This window comes from Toxorhynchites rutilus, chromosome 3 (assembly GCF_029784135.1).
Source record: "Toxorhynchites rutilus septentrionalis strain SRP chromosome 3, ASM2978413v1, whole genome shotgun sequence".
Lineage (NCBI taxonomy): Eukaryota > Metazoa > Arthropoda > Insecta > Diptera > Culicidae > Toxorhynchites > Toxorhynchites rutilus.
This window is the reverse complement of record NC_073746.1, coordinates 270618564-270638843: the sequence shown is the minus strand read 5'-3', so window position 1 is coordinate 270638843 and position 20280 is coordinate 270618564. Positions and strand designations below refer to the sequence as shown.

The following is a 20280-nucleotide window of genomic DNA, read 5'->3' as shown; positions in this document are numbered from 1 at the left end:
TTCAGGATCGTGATTACACGGTAGTTCCCACAATTCAGCTTGTCACTTTTTTATAAATGGGGATGATTACCCCTTCTCTACACTCCCCCGGTAGTTTTTCTATGTCCCAGATCCTGACTGTCAATTGGTGCCTGCACTGTATAAATTTTACAAGACGTTCTGAAGAGCTTTGCTGCGAGGCCATCTTTACGAGCTGCTTTGTGGTTCTTTCATCAATGCCCTCCTCAACTTCACTCATTGTTGGAGGTGGTACGTCGTCGTTGTTCACTACACAGGTGTAGTCCTCCCCAACACCGTCTTGGTTCCCTGTCTGCGCGCCGTTCAAGTGTTCATCGTAGTGCTGCTTCCGATGAAGCAGCTTCATCTTATATGAACTCATTTTGTCGAGTCGCACGTCGTATGTTGTTTGTAAAAGTAAAGTAAAGTTCGGTTCCTGCGTTCGTCGTAGGCGGTACCGTGGTGTGGGCTGATGTTTTATGTTATTGTCGACTGACAGTTTGAAACGCAGTTTGACCATCACTAGGTAGTGGTCGAATTCGAGAGTTTGTTTGCCTTCGTCTAATACATCGAGTGCGAGGTTATCGTAGTGAGTGTATCACAACCGAAAGCCATCGAACATGGATGGACTGAGCATGCAGTGGAGTCAGCTAAGTTTTTTTTTCCATACACACATACAGCTTAATTTACTTTACAGTCTAAATTGTAGACCATCTAAAGAGTTTAAACCCGCTTCTCTCTCCACAGCAAACGATTGCAATTGTTCTGGTGCAATCTGCTGGTCCAATAAATTGTTTAAGCTTTCTTCCTCAGGTGATTTAAAGATAATCTCTGCTGGGCGTTGTGACACATGAAGTTTTTGTTTCGTCGAGTAGTCAATAGCTCGCGTTTACATAATCACATCACTTACCACAGTGAATCCTGATTTTTCTTAACCATTCCCACTAACAACTATCCCTTCCATGATAAACGCTAGGGAACCACGCTATAGAGGCGACCCTTCTGGCCTTCGGGCAGCGAATATCATACTAACATTCCTTTCCTTCCCCTGGTGACTGTGAGGACGTGGCCGTCGTCGTTATTGACCATTTAAAGCTCGAATCACCGAAAATTGCACAACGAGAATGATTTGCTAGTCCCAAGCGTCATTCTGTGTGTTCTTTGTGCAATTTGGTTGGTTCAGGTCAATCACGGAGAGCAACTACGAATTGTGCAGTCTACCCAAGCTCAAGTTCAAGCTCACTAGGTAGTGGTCGAATTCGATGTTAGCACCTCGATAGGCTCTGACGTCGATGATGTGTGGGAAGTACCGGCCGTCGATTAAAACATGATCATTTTGTGTCCCCATTTGTTGTTGTGATCCCCAGGTTTAACGATAATGAAAGCTATGCTGGGAGCCGATGCCATGTACGACCATGGCCTTGGAAGCTCACATGTTCTTTACGAGGTTCATTAGGTGCTGTGGATCCAGCTCTTCCCAAACACACTTCAGGGCTTCAAAATAGTTATTTTTATTGGTTACACTAGTTTTGTCAACCCAGTAAATTGCCCACAAATTCTCGATGAGGTTGAGTTTGGGCTTTGTGGATGCCCAACCGGCGGTTGGATCCGACAAAAACGAAGGAAATAGTTGGTCTTCTTGGCAATATACTTCAGGTCGTTGTCTTGCTGAAATACGACCTTTTCTTCAATTCCCGTTTGGATCAGCGTAAACTGTAGATTTTACCGTAGGATGTTAATATAGGAATCTGTCGTCATTATCTCATCGTTTTTCAAAAGGCTTCAGCGTGACTTCTAGAGCGAGAGGTACGGATGTTAACCACTTCGCCAGATCGCTTCCACCCGAGTTTCTCACCTGATATTTAGCATACATAAACCCACCGCTATCGGTTGAACAGCTCGAATTATAATTCGCCGGTCCAGAGAACCGTTTTCCAGAACTCTAGGGGCTTATCAGCATGATTCTTAGCAAACTTAAGCCGTTTGATTTTGTTTGATTTGTAATAAATGAACGCTTCCGGGCAACTTTGCTACTCAACCCCTGTGCTACGAGATGGTGACGAATAGTTCGACTCGACTGGTCGTTGGCAGCACCATCTCAGATAGCAGTGAAACGTTGTGGGTGTAAAGAAATGGCAATTTAAGCAACTTTGCATACTTTAAATATTCGAAAAATAATTAGACTACTTTTTGGAAAAGCCAATTTTTTTTCTTAATTTTTTACAAAAAATTATAACTTAAAAATTATGAAACCTTCAAAATTCTCGCCAAAAGATGAAATGAAGAGAAATATTTAAATTTTCACAAAAAAATACCAAACATTTTTTTGGAAAAAAATTTCACTGACAAAAAAGTTATTTAAAAAATTAAAATTGATTTTTCTTAAAACCGTATTTTTTTAAAGTTCCCACAAATATGTATATCTGAATAGCCCTTACAATTTCCAACAAGTCGTCCATACATCGGAAGATGAGCACTTTTACAGGGAAAAAGTTTTTCGAACAACAACTTTCTCATGTTTTCTTTGAAAAAAATACAACTTATCCTAATTTTGTTTAAAATCAAGATAGCGATATGTGTATTCGACAAACTTTTAGATCTTGTTAAAATATAAACTTTTGTCGAAGACATCAACTTTCCATTTTTTATAGTTTTTGGAATATAAGTCATTTTTGTATAAAGACTCCTGAAAAAAATAATGTTTTGCTCGTGACATTTTTGTGTGTAAATTCTCACGTTTGGCATGTTCTTGACATGTTTCTAATAGAGAAAAGTTTACAGAGCATGTGGATTGCGATAATTTATACATAAAAATGTTACGAATTACTTGCAAAGAAAACATGAAAAAGTTGTTGTTCGAAAAACTTTTTCCCTGTAAAAGTGCCCATCTTCCGATGTATGGACGACTTGTTATTCATATATAAATTTTTGGGAATTTAAAAAAAAAACGTTTTTGAGAAAGATGAATTTTAATCTTTTTCCAACAAAATTTTTTTTCCAAAAAAATTTTTGCTATTTTTTTGTGAAAATTTCAACAATTTCCTACATTTCATCCCTTGAGTGGAATTTTGTAGGTATAATAGTTTCTAAATTATAAATTTTTGTAAAAAATTAAGAAAATTTGTCTTTTTCCAAAAAGTAGTCTAATTCTTTTTCGAATATTTCAAGTATGCAAAGTTGCTTAAATGACCCATGTCTTTACACCCACAACGTTTCACTACTATCGGAGATGGTGCTGCCAACTCCTAAGACGAGTTGGCATGAAATTCGTCTTAAGTAAAACTCTTTTTTCAGTATTCCATGGGGGAATCTTTCCATAAATATAATGAATAAGATATCAAACAAGATTACAGTGAGTTTACTTTAAATTAAGCCAATTTGGCTACAATTAGATTTAGAAAAAACACGAAAAATTTCCGTTTCTGAAACAGATTAGGTCAGGTAATGAAAGTAGAATGATTTTCAACAATGTTGAGCGAAAAATAATTCTTGGGGTAAACGAAAAGAATCCACCCCCAAAAATCGGTCTTCATCCGAAGAAATTCAGACTTCAAACAAAGAGATTCAGAATGTGTCTGGTGGGATTTGAAAAGAATGTATTTGTTATGAGTTTCTACCAAGCACCCAGTGAATGAATTAAAACCAGTACAGGTCTCAGGAATTCAGGAATAATTCAGGAATAAGGCAATGGAAAATACTTCGTGTTCCATCATGACAATGCCAGACCAGATCTGTTTTTTTGGAAACCCAGCATAAATATTATATTTGGAATTTGGCTGGGATGTGGTGCTCTATCACATTTTCAGGTTACCACCTGTTGAGGTCCCTGCGAGTTTTTTTACAACGAAGCAGATATAATTGAACAAACGTATGGCTACGTAATAATTTTAGCGTGCTTGCCTATATTAATATTTCCAGCGCGTATAAACCCAGCCCTAGAACGCGTGTAAGAGCGTGCTGACCTCCACCCCGAGTGGAATCGGGAAATAGATTTATGCACGCGAAATGAAACTTAAATGGCATTTGTTCTGAATCGATGAGTGGTTTACTGTGCTAGCTGAAATAGAAACCTTGCCCTAACGTATGTTATTGAAGGTCTATTTATTTATTTTTATGAACAGTTATCAAGAGTTATGGAAAAAAATAGAAACCACCGTCTCTCAAGGTGAAAGTCTCTGAGACAAAACAATTAACGCCAATGAAAGGTGAATCAGATCACTAGTGATAAGTGTGAGTCTCAAAGAATGTTATGGGAGAAACGTTGTTTACAATATTTTGTGTCGGATGAAGAACATTGAAAGTGAACAGTCTAAATGGGATTTCAGCATTGGCAGGCTTGGTCGAACCCGAACCCAATCATTTCTTCCCTTAGGATAATGATGACAGCGCTGATAACGATGATGACGAGTTTGAGGAATTATGTTTGCTGTTGTTGATGCAGGCGTTGCTGTTATATACATGAACTGTTTGAGCTGTGGTGGTATGTTATAGAGGTCAATTGGATTGCTCCAAGAGTATCCCGTAGAACGTATAACACTAAACCCAACAATTGCGGTGCCATTGGAGGTTTGCTAGTCGCTACTCGCTAGTCGATGATTTACGAAAAACAACACTGTAAGCCATTATATTTTGCTAATCGCAATCGGTATTTTACGCTTCCAAGGTGTTTTTTCAACACAAATAGATAGAGTATCGTGTTGTACCTAGGCCAGCCTTCAAAGGACGGCCTTCGTGCTGTACCTTTGCTGACCACGGGCTATTAGCGTGGTTAGATGTAAACACAGGCAACCATCCATTCCATTATAGCCAATGGTCAATTTCGGGGTGCAAAATGCAGATAATCGAACGGGTGAAGCGTTCGTTCGATTGGATCGGAGTGAATCGGCGTTTTTCACATTCATACTATTCATTCTTCGGCCGGCCTGTTAACCGGTGTAACGCAAGCTTCGCTAACACGACTATTTAGTTATGTATGAGCACTCAAATGCATAAAAATTATCTTGTCTAAAGTGCCGTGTTTGGGCCATAAATTAGCTCCAAATCATGGGAGGAAAAAATTGTCGATAGTGTTAGGAGTATTGAAGCTGTTTTTTCCATTGATTCAGGTCTTCGGTCGGTTCTCTTCCTTGTCCGACAGCTCTGCTTCGACGAAGTCATAGCATACCGAAAATGTCATACACACGAGCACAAACAGTTCGAGGTCAACTGCGGTTGATCTTTATCGAAAATATCAACAGCTTCGATGTGCATTTGTGGTTTAAGCTGCTTGTGTGGTTTGACAGTGTGGGAAGTTGACGACCACGATAATGGCGACAATGTGAAAGCAGGCAGACGAAATTCCGATGCATTGTTTCTATGCACTACTGGACATTAAACTCGGACTAGTTTGGATAGCCCCGGGTAATATTTCATACTCGTAGCCAGTTGTGTTGCGTGTAAATGATTGGAGTTTTTAACCACTTCGCTACGAATGACGCTTTTTTCTTCCTGCCACTGTAAAATGACGGCCTAAATATGTACTCTCTACATTTTTGCAGTACAGATAACTAAGAAGGAGTTTTAAAAATTCCGATAATATCGCTACATGCTTTTTCTGAATACTTCATATTTTATTAGGTTAGGCGAAATGTTGATGATAAATTGAATATATTTTCAATTCACCTGCTTGTGTTCACTCTTGTGAGTGAAAGAATTTAGTTCCTCCTACTTTAAATTACTGTTTTGGTTTTCTATTTTGTTTGACAGACCATACGGGTTTTCTCAAAAAAATGCTTCGTAATGAAAGAACAGTTAACAGAATTAAATTTTGGGGGACAAGTGATTCCGTGATACCAGGGATCAAGCGGAAGCTCATCGATCAAATAGAGAGAGAAAAAAATCACAAAAATGAAGTGAAAATCACCCCGGTTCTGCATTTCGTTCGATCTGCTTCTCTTCGACCATTAAATGGGCAAAACGTTCGAAATAAATATGGTACACTCGAACTCGATTGAAATCGACACGACATAATTCAACGAATATTATGTAGCATATTCTGATGCGTCATATGATATTTCTGTTTTCACTGAATCCATGGCTCAATAGTAATACGTTGTCACAAAAAAAATTCGGTTCTCCGTACATAATATATCGTACAGATTGAGCCGTTGAAAGTAGTACAAAGACCACTGGTGGCGGAGTTTTACTGCCCATAAATTCGAAATTTATACCACGAGAGCTACTTCCTCCTAATGACTGTACTGTTGAGCAAATTTGGGCTGCCGTTCTACAGTCACACTACTTACATTGACTCAAATCCGTAATCGTACTCCACCATGCAGATCTCTTTTCCCTTCTTTTGAAATTCGAAAACAAGCTTTCGGAACATTCTATTTAGATGAAATTATAGTGTCATATGAGAGTTAAAAAGTTTGCTATCTGTTTTCAGAATAATGGTTTTTATTTCTCTAGAAATGGCGAATGTATGTGCTAATGTATGAAAAATGGACTCAAACTCATAATCGTACGCTGGTTGAAATCTCTACTCGGTTTCGAAGGCGTTGGCCAATTTCCTAATTCCATCATTATTATGGTATCCCCTGTTTATTGCAACTATCTTTAGCTGTATTTAGCCTTATCTACGAGTTTTTTCGTGTATTCGGAAGGTATATTTATCATTTCTTTCATTAAGTGGTTTTTAAAATCGTTATTTTTAGAAATTTAGTGGTTTCTAAATTTCGTACACAGATAACTTCCTTAGTTTTTTTTACTGGGATTAATGTCTGAAGATTATGGAGGAATATCAATAACTTTTGAGTAATTGTAATGTAACCATGTGCGAACTTCATATGTCATGAGCTCTGGGTCATTGTCTTGGCAAAACTTCGAATCCTCAATTCCATGCCATTTTGTTGACACTTCGCTTCATATTTTCCTTCAGGATGATCGAGTAAACATTCTGAACCAATACACCATCGATGAAAACCAAATTCCTCATACATGCACCCTCATTTCATCCCTCCACCACCACTATGTTTCAACGTTGCTTTTAGATTTTTTTACGTTTAATTCATCGTTAGTTTCCTCCATACGAAACGATAACCATCGGAGTCAAAAATATAAAATTAGGACCCATCTATGGAAATAACATTTTACCAGTAAGACATTCGCCACTTTTAGAGAAAAAAAAACCATTATTCTGAAAACAGATAGGAAACCTTCTAATTCTCATATGACACTATAATTTCATCTAAATAGAATGTTCCGAAAGCTTGGTTTCTCTGAATCGATGTGAGCGCCTCGATAGGTTCTGACGTCGATAACATCCGAGAAGTGCCGACCGTCGTTCAAAACGTGGTCAATCTGTATTTCTGTTTGGTGATCTCCAGGCGTAACGGTATTGGGAGCCGTGCTGGAAGAAGGTGCTACGTATGGGCATGTTCTTGGAGGCAGCGAAGTCGATAAGTCTTAGGCCGCTTTCGTTGGTTCGCTGATGTGCGCTGAACCTACCTATTACCGGTCTGAACTTCTCCTTTTGGCCGACCTTGATCAGTCACCAGCTGATCACCCGTTTCTGCATCTCCCATATCACGATGAAGGTTGGACCCAGCTCGTGTGTGTTGCCGTTGGACCCAGCTCTGTTATATGGTATGCCCACCTTGGAACGATCGCACCATCGAACCTTTCCAGCACACCTCCGGCAACGCTACGATGTTGAAACTGCGGGCTCTCAATATTTCCAAGAGAATTTGGGTACTCGCAAGAAAATTTAGAGACTTGCAGTTCCATGTTCCGATTTTCCAATCTCTAGTCCGTGTTTTTTGCGTGGATCTAGTCCGATTGTCCTGTTTCGAATTTCTTTGTGAATTTTCCTGTGCGTTTCATTTTTACGGATGGCTTACAGGGCCTGCACCAACCCCCTGTCTCGCCGGAGGACCGGCGTGCACAGCTCGTTTTAGAGTCCCCGCTGGCACGAAGACGGTGATCAGCCGCCCCCTGACATGGTGAACAGACGCTGTTTTGAGCCGCACCTCCATGGTGAACAGACCCTTGGATAGAGCCAGCATGCGACCAAGATCCCACCGGGGTTGGCTATCCGATCTTCACTATGGTTACTCGTACCCCAGCCGGCACCACGGGGAGATTGGAATAGTAGTTAATGGACAGGGAGCTAAGGGCCACAAATGGGGTCTATTTTACGCAAGGTACCGATGGTACGCTTAATCCAGTCATTTACCAACCAAACCATACATCTTCTAAAAATACGTATGCAGGTGGAAAATAAGTGAATTGTTATTTTTTTGTGGAAATTTTATTTCAATGTATGGAAGCTAGGTTTTTATTGCGTTCAAATACCTCTAGAAAAATGAAAATGGAAGAATCCCGCGAATACTATTTTTCTCTATGCAACGAAAAAGTGGATCTTGTACATTTTGGCACTTAGAAGTATTATTGGCATACTTAGAAGTATGAAATTATTGGCAATATAATACTGTTGAAGAAAACACAACGTGATCAGAATGATTCATCCCTCTGAAGTGCTGTTTGTATTGATGCTTATCTTGATTTGTTGACACGATGACTATTGTTTTCATGTTTTTGTAGAGCTCTCTCTAATCAGACAGTCTATGTTTGCACCGGCTATCATCGATAGAAAAACACTTTTCCAACGACTGTTGCATCAGTCGTTTCCTTTTCGTATAGGGGAAGTGGGGTCATAGTGGTCACCCTAAGGAATATGCCCATTTCCAGCGTCCACATATCGATTCAATTCCCGTTTCTCGAAGAATATTATAGTTCAACTCAACGAAATAGTACAATATTCATCATTGGAAAAAAAGGTGAAAATTAGAACTTTTTTTTGTTTGGAGGTAAAGTGGTCACCTAGTGGGGGGCAATGTGGTCACCTGCACATGTCAAGCATATTTGGATGGATTTATACGTTTTTTCGTCCAAATTTGTTCAAATTATATTTGATGTAGTAGGCACATGTATGAGATAAGCTTGGCCTATTCACAATTTAAATTTTCTTATGCGTAAAAAACGTAGTAAGAAACACATAACGTTCCGCATAATGAGGCTTGCTTTAGTTGGAGTGGCATATTTATCCAGGTTCAAAGCCTCAAAAGGATCTTCTTCAAGAGCAAAATGTGATGTGGTATATCAGCTTTAGTAAATGCAGAAACAGAACATTGTAAGTCGTTATTCACCTATGACCACTTTGCCCCCAAACATCAAAGTAATTTCTATGCTAATTAATCGCTGAGATTAAACAAAATATCTGGTCACCTCTCCTAGAATATGTGAACAGTTGTCCAAACTGATGATTTGTCCAATATATCAGATTGAATAAACTAAATTTCACGAGAAATTCTTTAGATACCATGCGCACAGAACTACGGCCGAATGGCTATCGAGAGAGCAATTTCTGTTTTTATTTGTATTTTGACATGCGACAGCTCTACTGAAGTACAGGGTGACTCAAAAGTCATTAAATTCTTCAAACATAATATGACTATCAATATGACATCTATAGTCAATAGTTATACTAACAAACAAGCAGGTGACCACTTTGCCCCCCATGATCAATTTGCCCCCACTACCCCTACAGACGAATTTCGTCATACGAATTTGTGCGCAACATTCCTACAGCGTAGAAAAAAGTACCTCCCTATCGCTGTTTATTGTGTTGTTGTTTTTGTTGTGTTCCTCCATCTATTCGTTCGGTCAGTACGTATGCTTGTATGACGATTTCGAATTTAGGTTATCGTCTGATAATACGCAGATACAAACATGCATGAACCTGCATATGGCGCGTTAGCTTACTGTCAGACAACATAAGCACAACTACATCGGAACCTGCGAACAAAGAAAAGTGCGTATTTGATTCTATCTACCACCACCAACGCGGCAAGTTTCTCCATTTGAGCAGAGATGATTTTTATTTCGTACCAACCTGTTGGCGTATATGTGTGTTGGAATGATCCGGGAGAATCCCAAAAATTTGCCCTCATCCAACCCAAGGGATCCCCTCGAATTTTTTTTTTTCGTTCATAATGCAATTTTGTTTGTCAATATGGCGAGTATAGCTTTTGGTGGCGTCATCTGATGTTGACATATTACAATAAAAATGGCAGTCAAGTAGGCATCGCATTTTGTTTTGCGCCTCATCGTACACAGCATTTGTTTATGTTTACATTCAGCGAAGTTCCGCACTTCGTTTGCCCATTTTTTCCTGCAAATTGCGTCTCAGTAGAAAGTCGAAACCCGAATCAGCGGCGTAATAGTGGAAATCCCCTCCACGGCAGCTAGTGGCAGCGACCTACAAAGCACAGCTCGAAAAACGGGAAGGCAGAGTAGTGAAATTCGCCGCATCACTTGTGATGACGATTTGCGGGAAGAAAAACAAACACATGAACCCCGGCCCGGCCAGCTGCTTCTTCGTGCGGGTTGGGAAGCAAGCAGGAAAAAGACGAGAACAAAATAAAACCGGTTAACGACTGACTGCTGCTCAGCGTAAAATCTTGGCCAGCAAATACACACATAGGCTGGGGGTACGGTCGACAACGTAGGCACAAGTTGAAGGAACCTCGAAGAAATATATCGGAGAGGTTGATGGCCGGGATTGACTGAAATTTACGGGAGCATTGCGAAGGGAAATGAACTCACGGGCACAAGAACAACACTCAGAAGGATATGTACCTACCAGAAGTCGCAGTTCCAGCGAATGGCAGAAAATGCAACGATTCCTTCCAATTACCTTTTAATATGTTATCTTTCCCAGTTGGTTGGTGCTTTCTGTTGTGGTTGTTTTTAACCGTCCAAATGGCACCGTCTTGGCCAACCGTAGCATTACATAGTTACGCGCTGCTCCGGGAAGGGTATTATTAAGCCGTGAAGCATGCATCGCGGCAAAAACCGTGCGCTCTAAACCTCGATCGAGTACTGTTATTATCTGCACGGGAGGAATCGGAAGAGTCAAGCGAGTTGATGCTGGGAGCATTTGAAAGATTATAGTACTTGAAGGAGACACACATGTATCACTAGCTGTCTGGCAGGAGCACGAGTTCGTTCAAGGATGTTCAAAATGTCATCAATTGTTCCCTGTTTACAGCTTACTTGCTATCAATTATGCTCAGGTTCTGTGCGACGGTTTGGAAAGTTTATGTTTTTATTTGTTGTTGACACATATGGACATCTTGCACACTGATTGTTATTGAAAGAGAGCAGAGCCAAAATTCCAGGAATTGATACCAATGGTACACACGATCATTGCTTTTGATTCTCTGCAATCTCTCCGCTTTCTCCCCATTCCATGAAATCTTATCCCAGACAATAACAAAGCATGAATCATTGTTTTGGTGGAATTCTATTTACAGTGCAGTGCCCCGCATTTCATTCCACCCTCAATGTATGGGCATATATTTTGATGACGCAGTTGATAAAAATGCAACAGGGATGATTTCGATGCCGGGTGTTAATCATTGAGGAGGGATGGTTGCCTGCCATGCACAGAAGCGAATCTACACATACAAACACGTGCATTGCTTTGTGGGACGGGAAGCGCATTTAACTCTGTCATAAACTGCGACATTTCCCTTCTTTTCGTCGTGTTGTCGTCGAACCGCCACCCGGGGCAATATAAGTCCAGAAAATGCGCAATATTTTATGCTTGAATAGATCTTTGTGTTGATTTTGCTTCGGATTGTATGCTATCTTCTATCGGGTTTGTCTTGAAAGTTAATAAGCCGACACAAATTAAGACCATGGGTGCAAGTGGCAGCAGGAATGTGAAAGTGATAACTCGATGGGAACTAAAAACACTCAATTGGACTGACAATGATGGTACATTCATGGATTGGAGGAAATCAAGTGATGGCGTTGTGTTTCGTAATAAATATTGCCGACAACACAAAGTTGGAATCTTAGATTGGCTAATTCGTTGTGTTGGATTCATGTGTTCCGAGCGCTTTGTTGTGAAGGATGATTCATAAACGAGAAATTTTGCAGCACGGATGACTTGTCAGTTCTTAACGTTCTAACATATATACCTGCCCAAACAATTCCCAAAAATCCTTCTGTAAGAAGCCGGGAAATAATAGTATCATTTACTTCCAGGGATTGAAATATCGGAATCGGTTAGGGGGAGGGGTGATGTACCGTTCTGAATCATATTTCGGACGCTTAAGGCATTTGATGCAGAATACAGATCTAAACTGGTATTAAAACAGATCTAAACGGGTATTATTTGGTTCAAATTTTTATTCAATAAATTCAATATGCTCTTAAGGTGAAGGTGGAAGCTAGCCACAAATGGCTGCCACAATGGCGCTCATTTTTTTCAATCAAAATCTAATCGATTACTCACCAAATATTGAATTTCCATCTGCCGTGGCAATGTATTGTGGAAAACGTCGTAAAACTCGAGTTAATGCTCTGAAAGTTAACTTTTCATTTTTCAATCTTCGGCAATGGTTTTGTTTGTATTGGCATCGTTATTTATTCGACACTGATGCCAGACAACATCATCGGTACAGCTATAAAAACCACTCAATAAAATGTTATTCCTGACTCATAGCGTTTCATGTCATGAATATCAATATAATAAAATTGTGTTGATATCAATACGAATATTATTTTGATGTTTCATGGATCTATAATGTAAGTTTTAGCAAGTTTAACATTGGTTAAGCGAATTGTATTGCAGAGCTCGGAACACTGCCACGGCTGCCTATGCTTTCAAAAACAGTAAACGGAAAAGTATTACATTTAATCAAAATTCCTCGGCCAACGAAGAGAAGCCCTCCTACGTGAATATGTGAAAACAATATGATCAACGAAGGAAAATAGAAAGGAATTATTAACATCGAGTTACTATGCGGAAGAACTTGTTAATACCAAAAGAACCCCAATTCGCATGTTTATAAATTTGCTCATGTTACGCTCTCGTATAATCAGAATTTTACTTCATATGCAAATGCACCTTCTAGAAATATTTTTATTTGCAATTGTTCATCGGAACATATCGTTCATATATTTAACTTTAGTATTCAATTGTTATTTTTTTCATATGTATTCAAAGACTCGTGTCAATGAAGCGCAACACAGTCTAATAAGAGAATTGATCTATTTACGTGTGCTTCGCTCTTCTCTCACATACACTATGTTGCGTCCAACGCAATATGGGTGGAGTCAACAAGCCGAGATCAGCAGCATCACATCACATCAGTTTGACAGTAGCAACCGCTACCCAACGAGTGATATAAATACGGGTACACTTGTCGCAAAATATTCTTTCTCATCTCAAACTCTGTACCAGAAAGATCAAATAAATCAAGTGAATTGTTGCCACGAGTTTTTTTCCCTGCAGTGTCGAGCCGACCCCAACCAAAGCCTTTCTCAAGGCTCAGAGTAATAGTAAAGTTTTCCACCGTTCTCCCGCTTCACCACTCACCGTTGCAGTCTGAGTTGCTGCCCCACCGTTGGGAATTCCCCGCCTCACCAACAAGTTGATACAGCATCAGTCGCTGTCCCACCGCCGGGAATTCTCCCCCGATACCGTCGCGTCAAGACGAGGATCCGTGATCGGACAACGGAAGGTCCGTAGCGGACATCTTTTGGTCCTTCGAACCGGATTACGCTCACCTGCAGTAGAGAGACTCGCTTGGCAATTGTGTAGTGAACAATAAGAAGAAGCACAATTTGTTGTGCACAAAGTGGTGTTCAAAAAGAACAAAAAGAGCACATTGTGTACAGTGAACAATACGACAAAGAACAATATAACAAAGAACAGTGAACAAAAGGCAATAGAGTGACATGAACAATACATTGATAAAACAATAGTCAGCAAAGAAAGTGATAAAAGTATACAGTGACGAACAATAAAACGTATCCCAATAGACGAACCACAAAAAACCAAAGAAATAAAATCATTTAAAACGTTTGTGTGTGAAATAGTTGCAGCAGCACCCGCAGAACAAATCAACGTTTCTTCTACACGGCAGCTTCATCGTTCCGGAACAAGTGGCGTGGCTTGGGTGTGCCAGCACGAATATTTTGGTGAGTCCTTTCCAATTATTCCGTACAGTAAGGAGTTTTTTGGAATTCGCTGAGAGCAGGAGTGAAACATTGAGCAGATTTTTGAACTTTGGTGTAAAATCTTTTTGGAATAGTCATAGCGTCCCTGAGGGTACAAGATGACGCAATTGAGAGAAAATCTAAGATCGTTGAGCGTTACCAAAAATTTGATATTGGCGATAGAAAGGTTTGTTGAGGAATATGACGAAGAAACCGATCGTGATCAACTCGAGTCTCGTTTGTTACGATTGGATCAATTGTACGAGCGTTATTTAAGCACATCAATCTCAGTAGAAATTTCTCTAGATGATAAATCTGAGACAGATTATAACGAAGAGCGAGAAGAAATGGATGAAAAATACTACAGGTTGCGTACTTTTTTGTTATCACATCGAGTAGATCAACGTGCTGTTGCCCCGGCTGAGTCCACGCATACAACTTCAACTATTGTTAGATTACCGAAGATCGATTTGCCTACGTCCGACGGAAATATTAATAATTTGATCCCATTCCGTGATGCATACGATAGTCTCATCCATGATAATAAGAACCTAAAACCAATCGATAAATTCCACTATTTACTCGCTGCGCTTAAAGATCCTGTAAAGAAATTACTGGATCTTTGATACGATCAGTATTAGTGATGATAATTATAACATCGCTTGGTAGCTATTAATAAGTCGATTTGATAATAAACGCTTATTAATCAGCAATCATATCGCGTCTCTCTTCAGTATCGAAGCTATAAGGAAGGAGACATCTAACGCAATATTAAAATTGGTCGATCAATTTGAACGACATGTAAAAATTCTAACGACTTTAGGAGAACCTACTGAGTCATGGAGTTCTCTTCTTGTTCATATGAAATGTGGTCGCCTAGATAAGAACACTTTGAGAGAATGGGAAAGGTTGACAAGCAAAGAGAAAGGTATGATTCCCACCTACCCCGAAATTATAAATTTTCTACAAGAACAAGCTCGAATGTTATTATCATAATGGAATGACTAACTCCAATTCGAAAGAAAACGCACGATTTTCACTCGCCCACACCGCATCTGTATCATATTCAACACCCCCCACGACTATTATGACGACTAATTGTATGGTATGCAACAATGTACATCGAATATATGACTGTGACAACTTCAGACGTATGACTCTAGGACAGAAACAAGACATCGTTCGTAGGAACAATCTCTGCTGGAATTGTCTCCACCGCAATTGTAAAGGTTTATGGACCTTCAGGAAAAGCAGCATTTGTTCGTACATTATTGGATTCTTGTTCCGAAGCAAACTTTATCACGGAAAACATTGTGCAATTACTAGGATTAAAACGCAATTGGAAGTCGTCCACTATCGTAGGCATGGGTGGTTCCACAGTGAAAAGTGTTCACTGCACAGAAGCCACATTCAGCTCAGTCGACTCTACATACTCCCACACATTAACGTTCAGCATACTACCGAAAATTACGAATGATCTTCCTGTTAGACCAATCGATATCTCACAGTTGAATATTCCTTCGGATCTGGTTCTTGCGGATCCAGGTTTTGCTTCACCTCAGAAAGTTGACATGGTTATCGGTGCTCAACTCTTTTTCCATCTATTGTGTGATGGACGAATTTCCATCAGCGATCCTACCACCGGTACTCAACCCGTTCTACAGCGTACAGTACTTGGCTGGATTGTAAGTGGTGCTTTTGCAGATCAAGTTTCATCCACGGAACCATGCGATATTGCCCTACTTTGTGTTACCGAATCGCTGGATAACCAGTTAGCAAAATTTTGGGAGACAGAGAGCTGTAATGAATTTCGAAATTTGTCCAAAGAAGAATTAGCTTGCGAGAAACTATTTAGTGAAACCACCACTAGGGATGAATCAGGTCGATTCATTGTCCGACTGCCGAAGAAAGAGACGATGATAAGTCAACTTGGCGACTCTTCATCAACCGCCATTCGCCGTTTCTGTTGGATGAAGCGACGTTTGGCTAAAAATCCCACGCTACAAGAGCAATACTCCGGTTTCATGCAGGAATACATGGAGCTGGGGCACATGATTCCGATCAACAACACCGAAAACATACTTTGTTCTCCCACGTTTTATCTTCCACACCACGCAGTAATAAAACCGACTAGCACTACCACTAAATGTCGGGTTGTTTTCGACGGATCAAGCAAGTCATCAACGGGAATTTCATTGAACGATTGTCTGATGGTTGGTCCAACGATTCAAGATTCACTAGTCGCTATTATTAAACGCATCCGATTACATGAAATTGCCCTGGTTGCGGACATCACCAAGATGTACCGACAAATTTGGATACACCCTGATGACAGACCACTCCAACGTATATATTGGCAGAATGAATCTGACCCTTATATTCGACAGTTCGAACTCACGACTGTCACATATGGCACTGCTAGTGCCCCGTATTTGGCAACCCGCTGTCTCAAACAGCTATCTGTTTTACACTCCAAAGAGTGTAACGATCCTGCTGCAAAATTAGGCAAAGATTTCTACATAGACGATCTGCATAGTGGCGCAGACACAGGTGAGAAAGCACTCGAAATTTATACACAACTACAGAAAATTTGTAGCAGTGCAGGCTTTGAGCTCCGTAAATGGGCATCAAACTCCTCTGAAATTCTATCACACATTCCTCACGATTTGAAAGAAGAACGATCGATTTTGGAAATCGATGACACACTCAACGACTCTATCAGTACACTTGGCTTATTGTGGCATCCTGTCTCCGATAATTTTCGTTTTAAAGTTCCTGAATTCACCCACGATCGCCCAATCACGAAACGAATCGTAGTATCGGAGATGGCTAGACTTTTCGATCCGCTCGGAATTCTTGGGCCAATTGTGGTAAAGGCAAAAATATTCGTCCAAAAATTGTGGAAAGCCAACCTCTCTTGGGACGAAACACTCCCGGAAAATTTTATATCGACTTGGGAAACATATCGCCTTGATTTAGAAAACTTAAATAAATTTTCCGTGCCTCGCCTGGTGAAAGCTCCAGGTTCACGGAATAACATCCAGTTACACGGATTTTGTGACGCATCGGAATATGCATACGGTGCATGCATTTTCGTTAGAAGTATTGGAGCGGGTGGCAGAGTAACCGTCCGCTTGCTCATAGCAAAATCTCGTGTTGATCCAGTGAAATCCTTAACAATTCCACGGCTGGAGCTCTGCTCAGCATTGCTCCTCAGTCAGCTTTATAGTCAGACAGTGCACGCTTTGAATATAAACCCTAACGCTTTCTTTTGGTCTGATTCTATGATTACGCTTCACTGGTTGAAAAATTCCCCATCCAAGTACCAGACGTTTGTATCCAACCGCATCGCAGAGGTACAGCGTCTCACCGAAGGTCATCCTTGGAATCACGTTCCCGGACTGGATAACCCAGCAGACATAATCTCCAGAGGCATCAGTTCCAGCGATTTGTTCCGCACAACCTTGTGGTGGAAAGGTCCACCTTGGCTAACATCCGAAGCAGATGAGTGGCCGAGCATGTCCATTCCTTGCCATCCAGTGTCAACCGACATCCTTGAGGAGAAATCCATCGAGAAGACAGCAGCGATTGCCCACCAATTACTCGTCGATCAAACGCTATTCCAACGCTACTCATCTCTCACCAAGCTGGTGCGAATAGCAGCATGGTGTCGCCGATTCGTACAGCAATGCAAATCGAAGAATCAGGGGAAGCCACTGAACTCAACACGTTACATAACTGCTGAAGAATTTCACCAAGCTCTCATGGGCCTCGTTCAAGTTGTCCAGAGAAAAAACTTCAGTAGTGAAATAAGCTCAATTTGCGCTGGCAGAAGCGCTGATCTCAAGCGGTCATCCCTCCGAAGATTGAACCCGTTTTTTCAAGATGGTATACTCCGCGTCGGTGGCCGGTTGAGCCACTCACTCCACACCTTCGAGAAGAAACATCCAGTCGTCCCACCAGCTGACCATCCTTTCACCGCGCTCCTGATCGCATCCGCACACAAGCAGTTACTCCACGCTGGCCCTCGATTGATGATGGCACACATCCGAGAGCGTTTCTGGCCGCTCAATCTCCGTAACCTGGCACGGAAGGTTGTACGAACGTGCATACAATGCTTCCGCACCAAACCTGAACTACAACAACAGCTGATGGGTCAGCTTCCGAGTGTACGGGTGACACAATCCCGTGCATTTCTCAACACCGGCGTCGATTTCCGTGGTCCAATCCATTTGAAGCCCCCAGGCAGAAGAAGCAGAGCAAGTCCCCTGATCAAATCGTACATTGCACTGTTCGTTTGCATGACAACAAAAGCAATTCACATCGAGATGGTCAGCGACCTCACCACCGAAGGATTCATCGCAGCGTTGAAGCGGTTCGTAGCTCGACGTGGAAGACCACGAACCATATTCTGTGACAACACTACCAACTTCACCGGAGCCGAGAAGGAGTTGAAAACTCTTCTCAGGCAGTTCAACGATCAACAACATCAGCACACAGTAACTTCACTATGCGCCGAAATCGGTATACAATTTAATTTCATCCCGGCTCGCGCTCCCACGTTTGGAGGTCTGTGGGAGGCGGCGGTAAAATCATTAAAGCACCATCTACGAAGAGTTGTCGGCTTAAAAGCTCTTACCGCCGAAGCAATGCAAACGGTTTTGACCCAAATTGAGAGTTGTCTCAATTCCCGACCTCTGACTGCCCTGTCTGAAGACCCCAATGACTTGGTAGTCCTCATTCCTGGACACTTTCTGGTCGGATCAGCACTCCAATCAATCCCGGAGCCCGACCTGGCCGAAGTTCCAGTAAACCGATTATCCCTATGGCAAGCGATGTAGAGAAAGTTACAACTATTCTGGAAGCTCTGGTCCACTGATTATCTCCAGCAACTCCAGCAGCGTACAAAGCATTTGATTCGTCAACCGAATGTCTTAGCTGGCCAGCTAGTTCTGTTGAAAGACGACAATTTGTCCCCACTAAAATGGATTGTGGGACGCATCATCTCGACGCATCCTGGCACCGATGGTATAGTACGCGTCGTGAAAGTCAAGACATCATCTGGTGCAGTATTCGACAGGCCTGTTGTGAAGGTCTGCATTCTCCCCTGCAACGAGCCAGCTGCAGCTAACCAAACCCATACCATGGAGAAGACACCGACCGACAGCTCCCCACACGTTCCTCCAGCTAAGGTTCCTGAATGGAATCAAGATCCCATTGGTGGCCGGTATGTTGCGTCCAACGCAATATGGGTGGAGTCAACAAGCCGAGATCAGCAGCATCACATCACATCAGTTTGACAGTAGCAACCGCTACCCAACGAGTGATATAAATACGGGTACACTTGCCGCAAAATATTCTTTCTCATCTCAAACTCTGTACCAGAAAGATCAAATAAATCAAGTGAATTGTTGCCACGAGTTTTTTTCTCTGCAGTGTCGAGCCGACCCCAACCAAAGCCTTTCTCAAGGCTCAGAGTAATAGTGAAGTTTTCCACCGTTCTCCCGCTTCACCGCTCACCATTGCAGTCTGAGTTGCTGCCCCACCGTTGGGAATTCCCCGCCTCACCAACAAGTTGATACAGCATTAGTCGCTGTCCCACCGCTGGGAATTCTCCCCCGATACCGTCGCGTCAATACGAGGATCCGTGATCGGACAACGGAAGGTCCGCAGCGGACACACTATTACCCCATTTTTACACGTGGTTCTACCTATACTACCACAAAGGCTAGCTTCCACCTTCACCTTAAGCTTTCTATTGTGGTACCGATTTAAATGAAAACACGAAAAATTATCGAATAAAAATGTTTTTTAATTGAAACGAATTAGAATCAAACTTCGGACACTTTTTAAAAAAAATAAAATTTCGGAAAGAGTGAATTCGAATTTAGGACACTCTGTTTCCATAGCGTTTCTTGCCGTTTTAAGCTCAATTTACCGTTCTGAATCATATTTCGGACAACATCATATCTCGGACACTTTGTTCTAATATCTTGAAATGCTTGATGCACTGATGATATAACTATAAAACTAATATCACAATTGCTTCTTTAGAGTAATCCCTTGGTTTCACTTTCACTTCATTTGAGAAATACATTTGAATTATTAAATAGTAGAAAAAAATCCATCCAAAATCCAAAATCCAAAATCCACTCATTATCGTTTGTGTTTGACATTTGCTTAGCGTGAGCACGTAGAATTTATCCCTTCATCAATATTTAAATTTCT

At 41.2% G+C, this 20280-nt stretch overlaps 1 protein-coding gene across 2 annotated transcripts in view; it reads left to right on the top strand.

The window, feature by feature from the left end:
• The window catches only part of LOC129779234 (uncharacterized), a 69416-nt gene extending 50021 nt beyond the window's left edge, over positions 1–19395 (top strand). The window contains exons 1-2 of one of the 2 annotated variants that reach the window (XM_055786601.1): positions 13187–14034; positions 17376–19395. In XM_055786601.1, coding sequence (XP_055642576.1) covers positions 17571–18893 — 1323 coding nt within the window. In that variant the 5' untranslated portion in view covers positions 13187–14034; positions 17376–17570 and the 3' untranslated portion in view covers positions 18894–19395. Of the gene's footprint in view, positions 1–13186; positions 14035–17375 lie in introns of those variants that run through there. The other variant, XM_055786600.1, reaches the window with a different exon arrangement.
• The last annotated feature ends 885 nt before the right edge of the window (positions 19396–20280 follow it).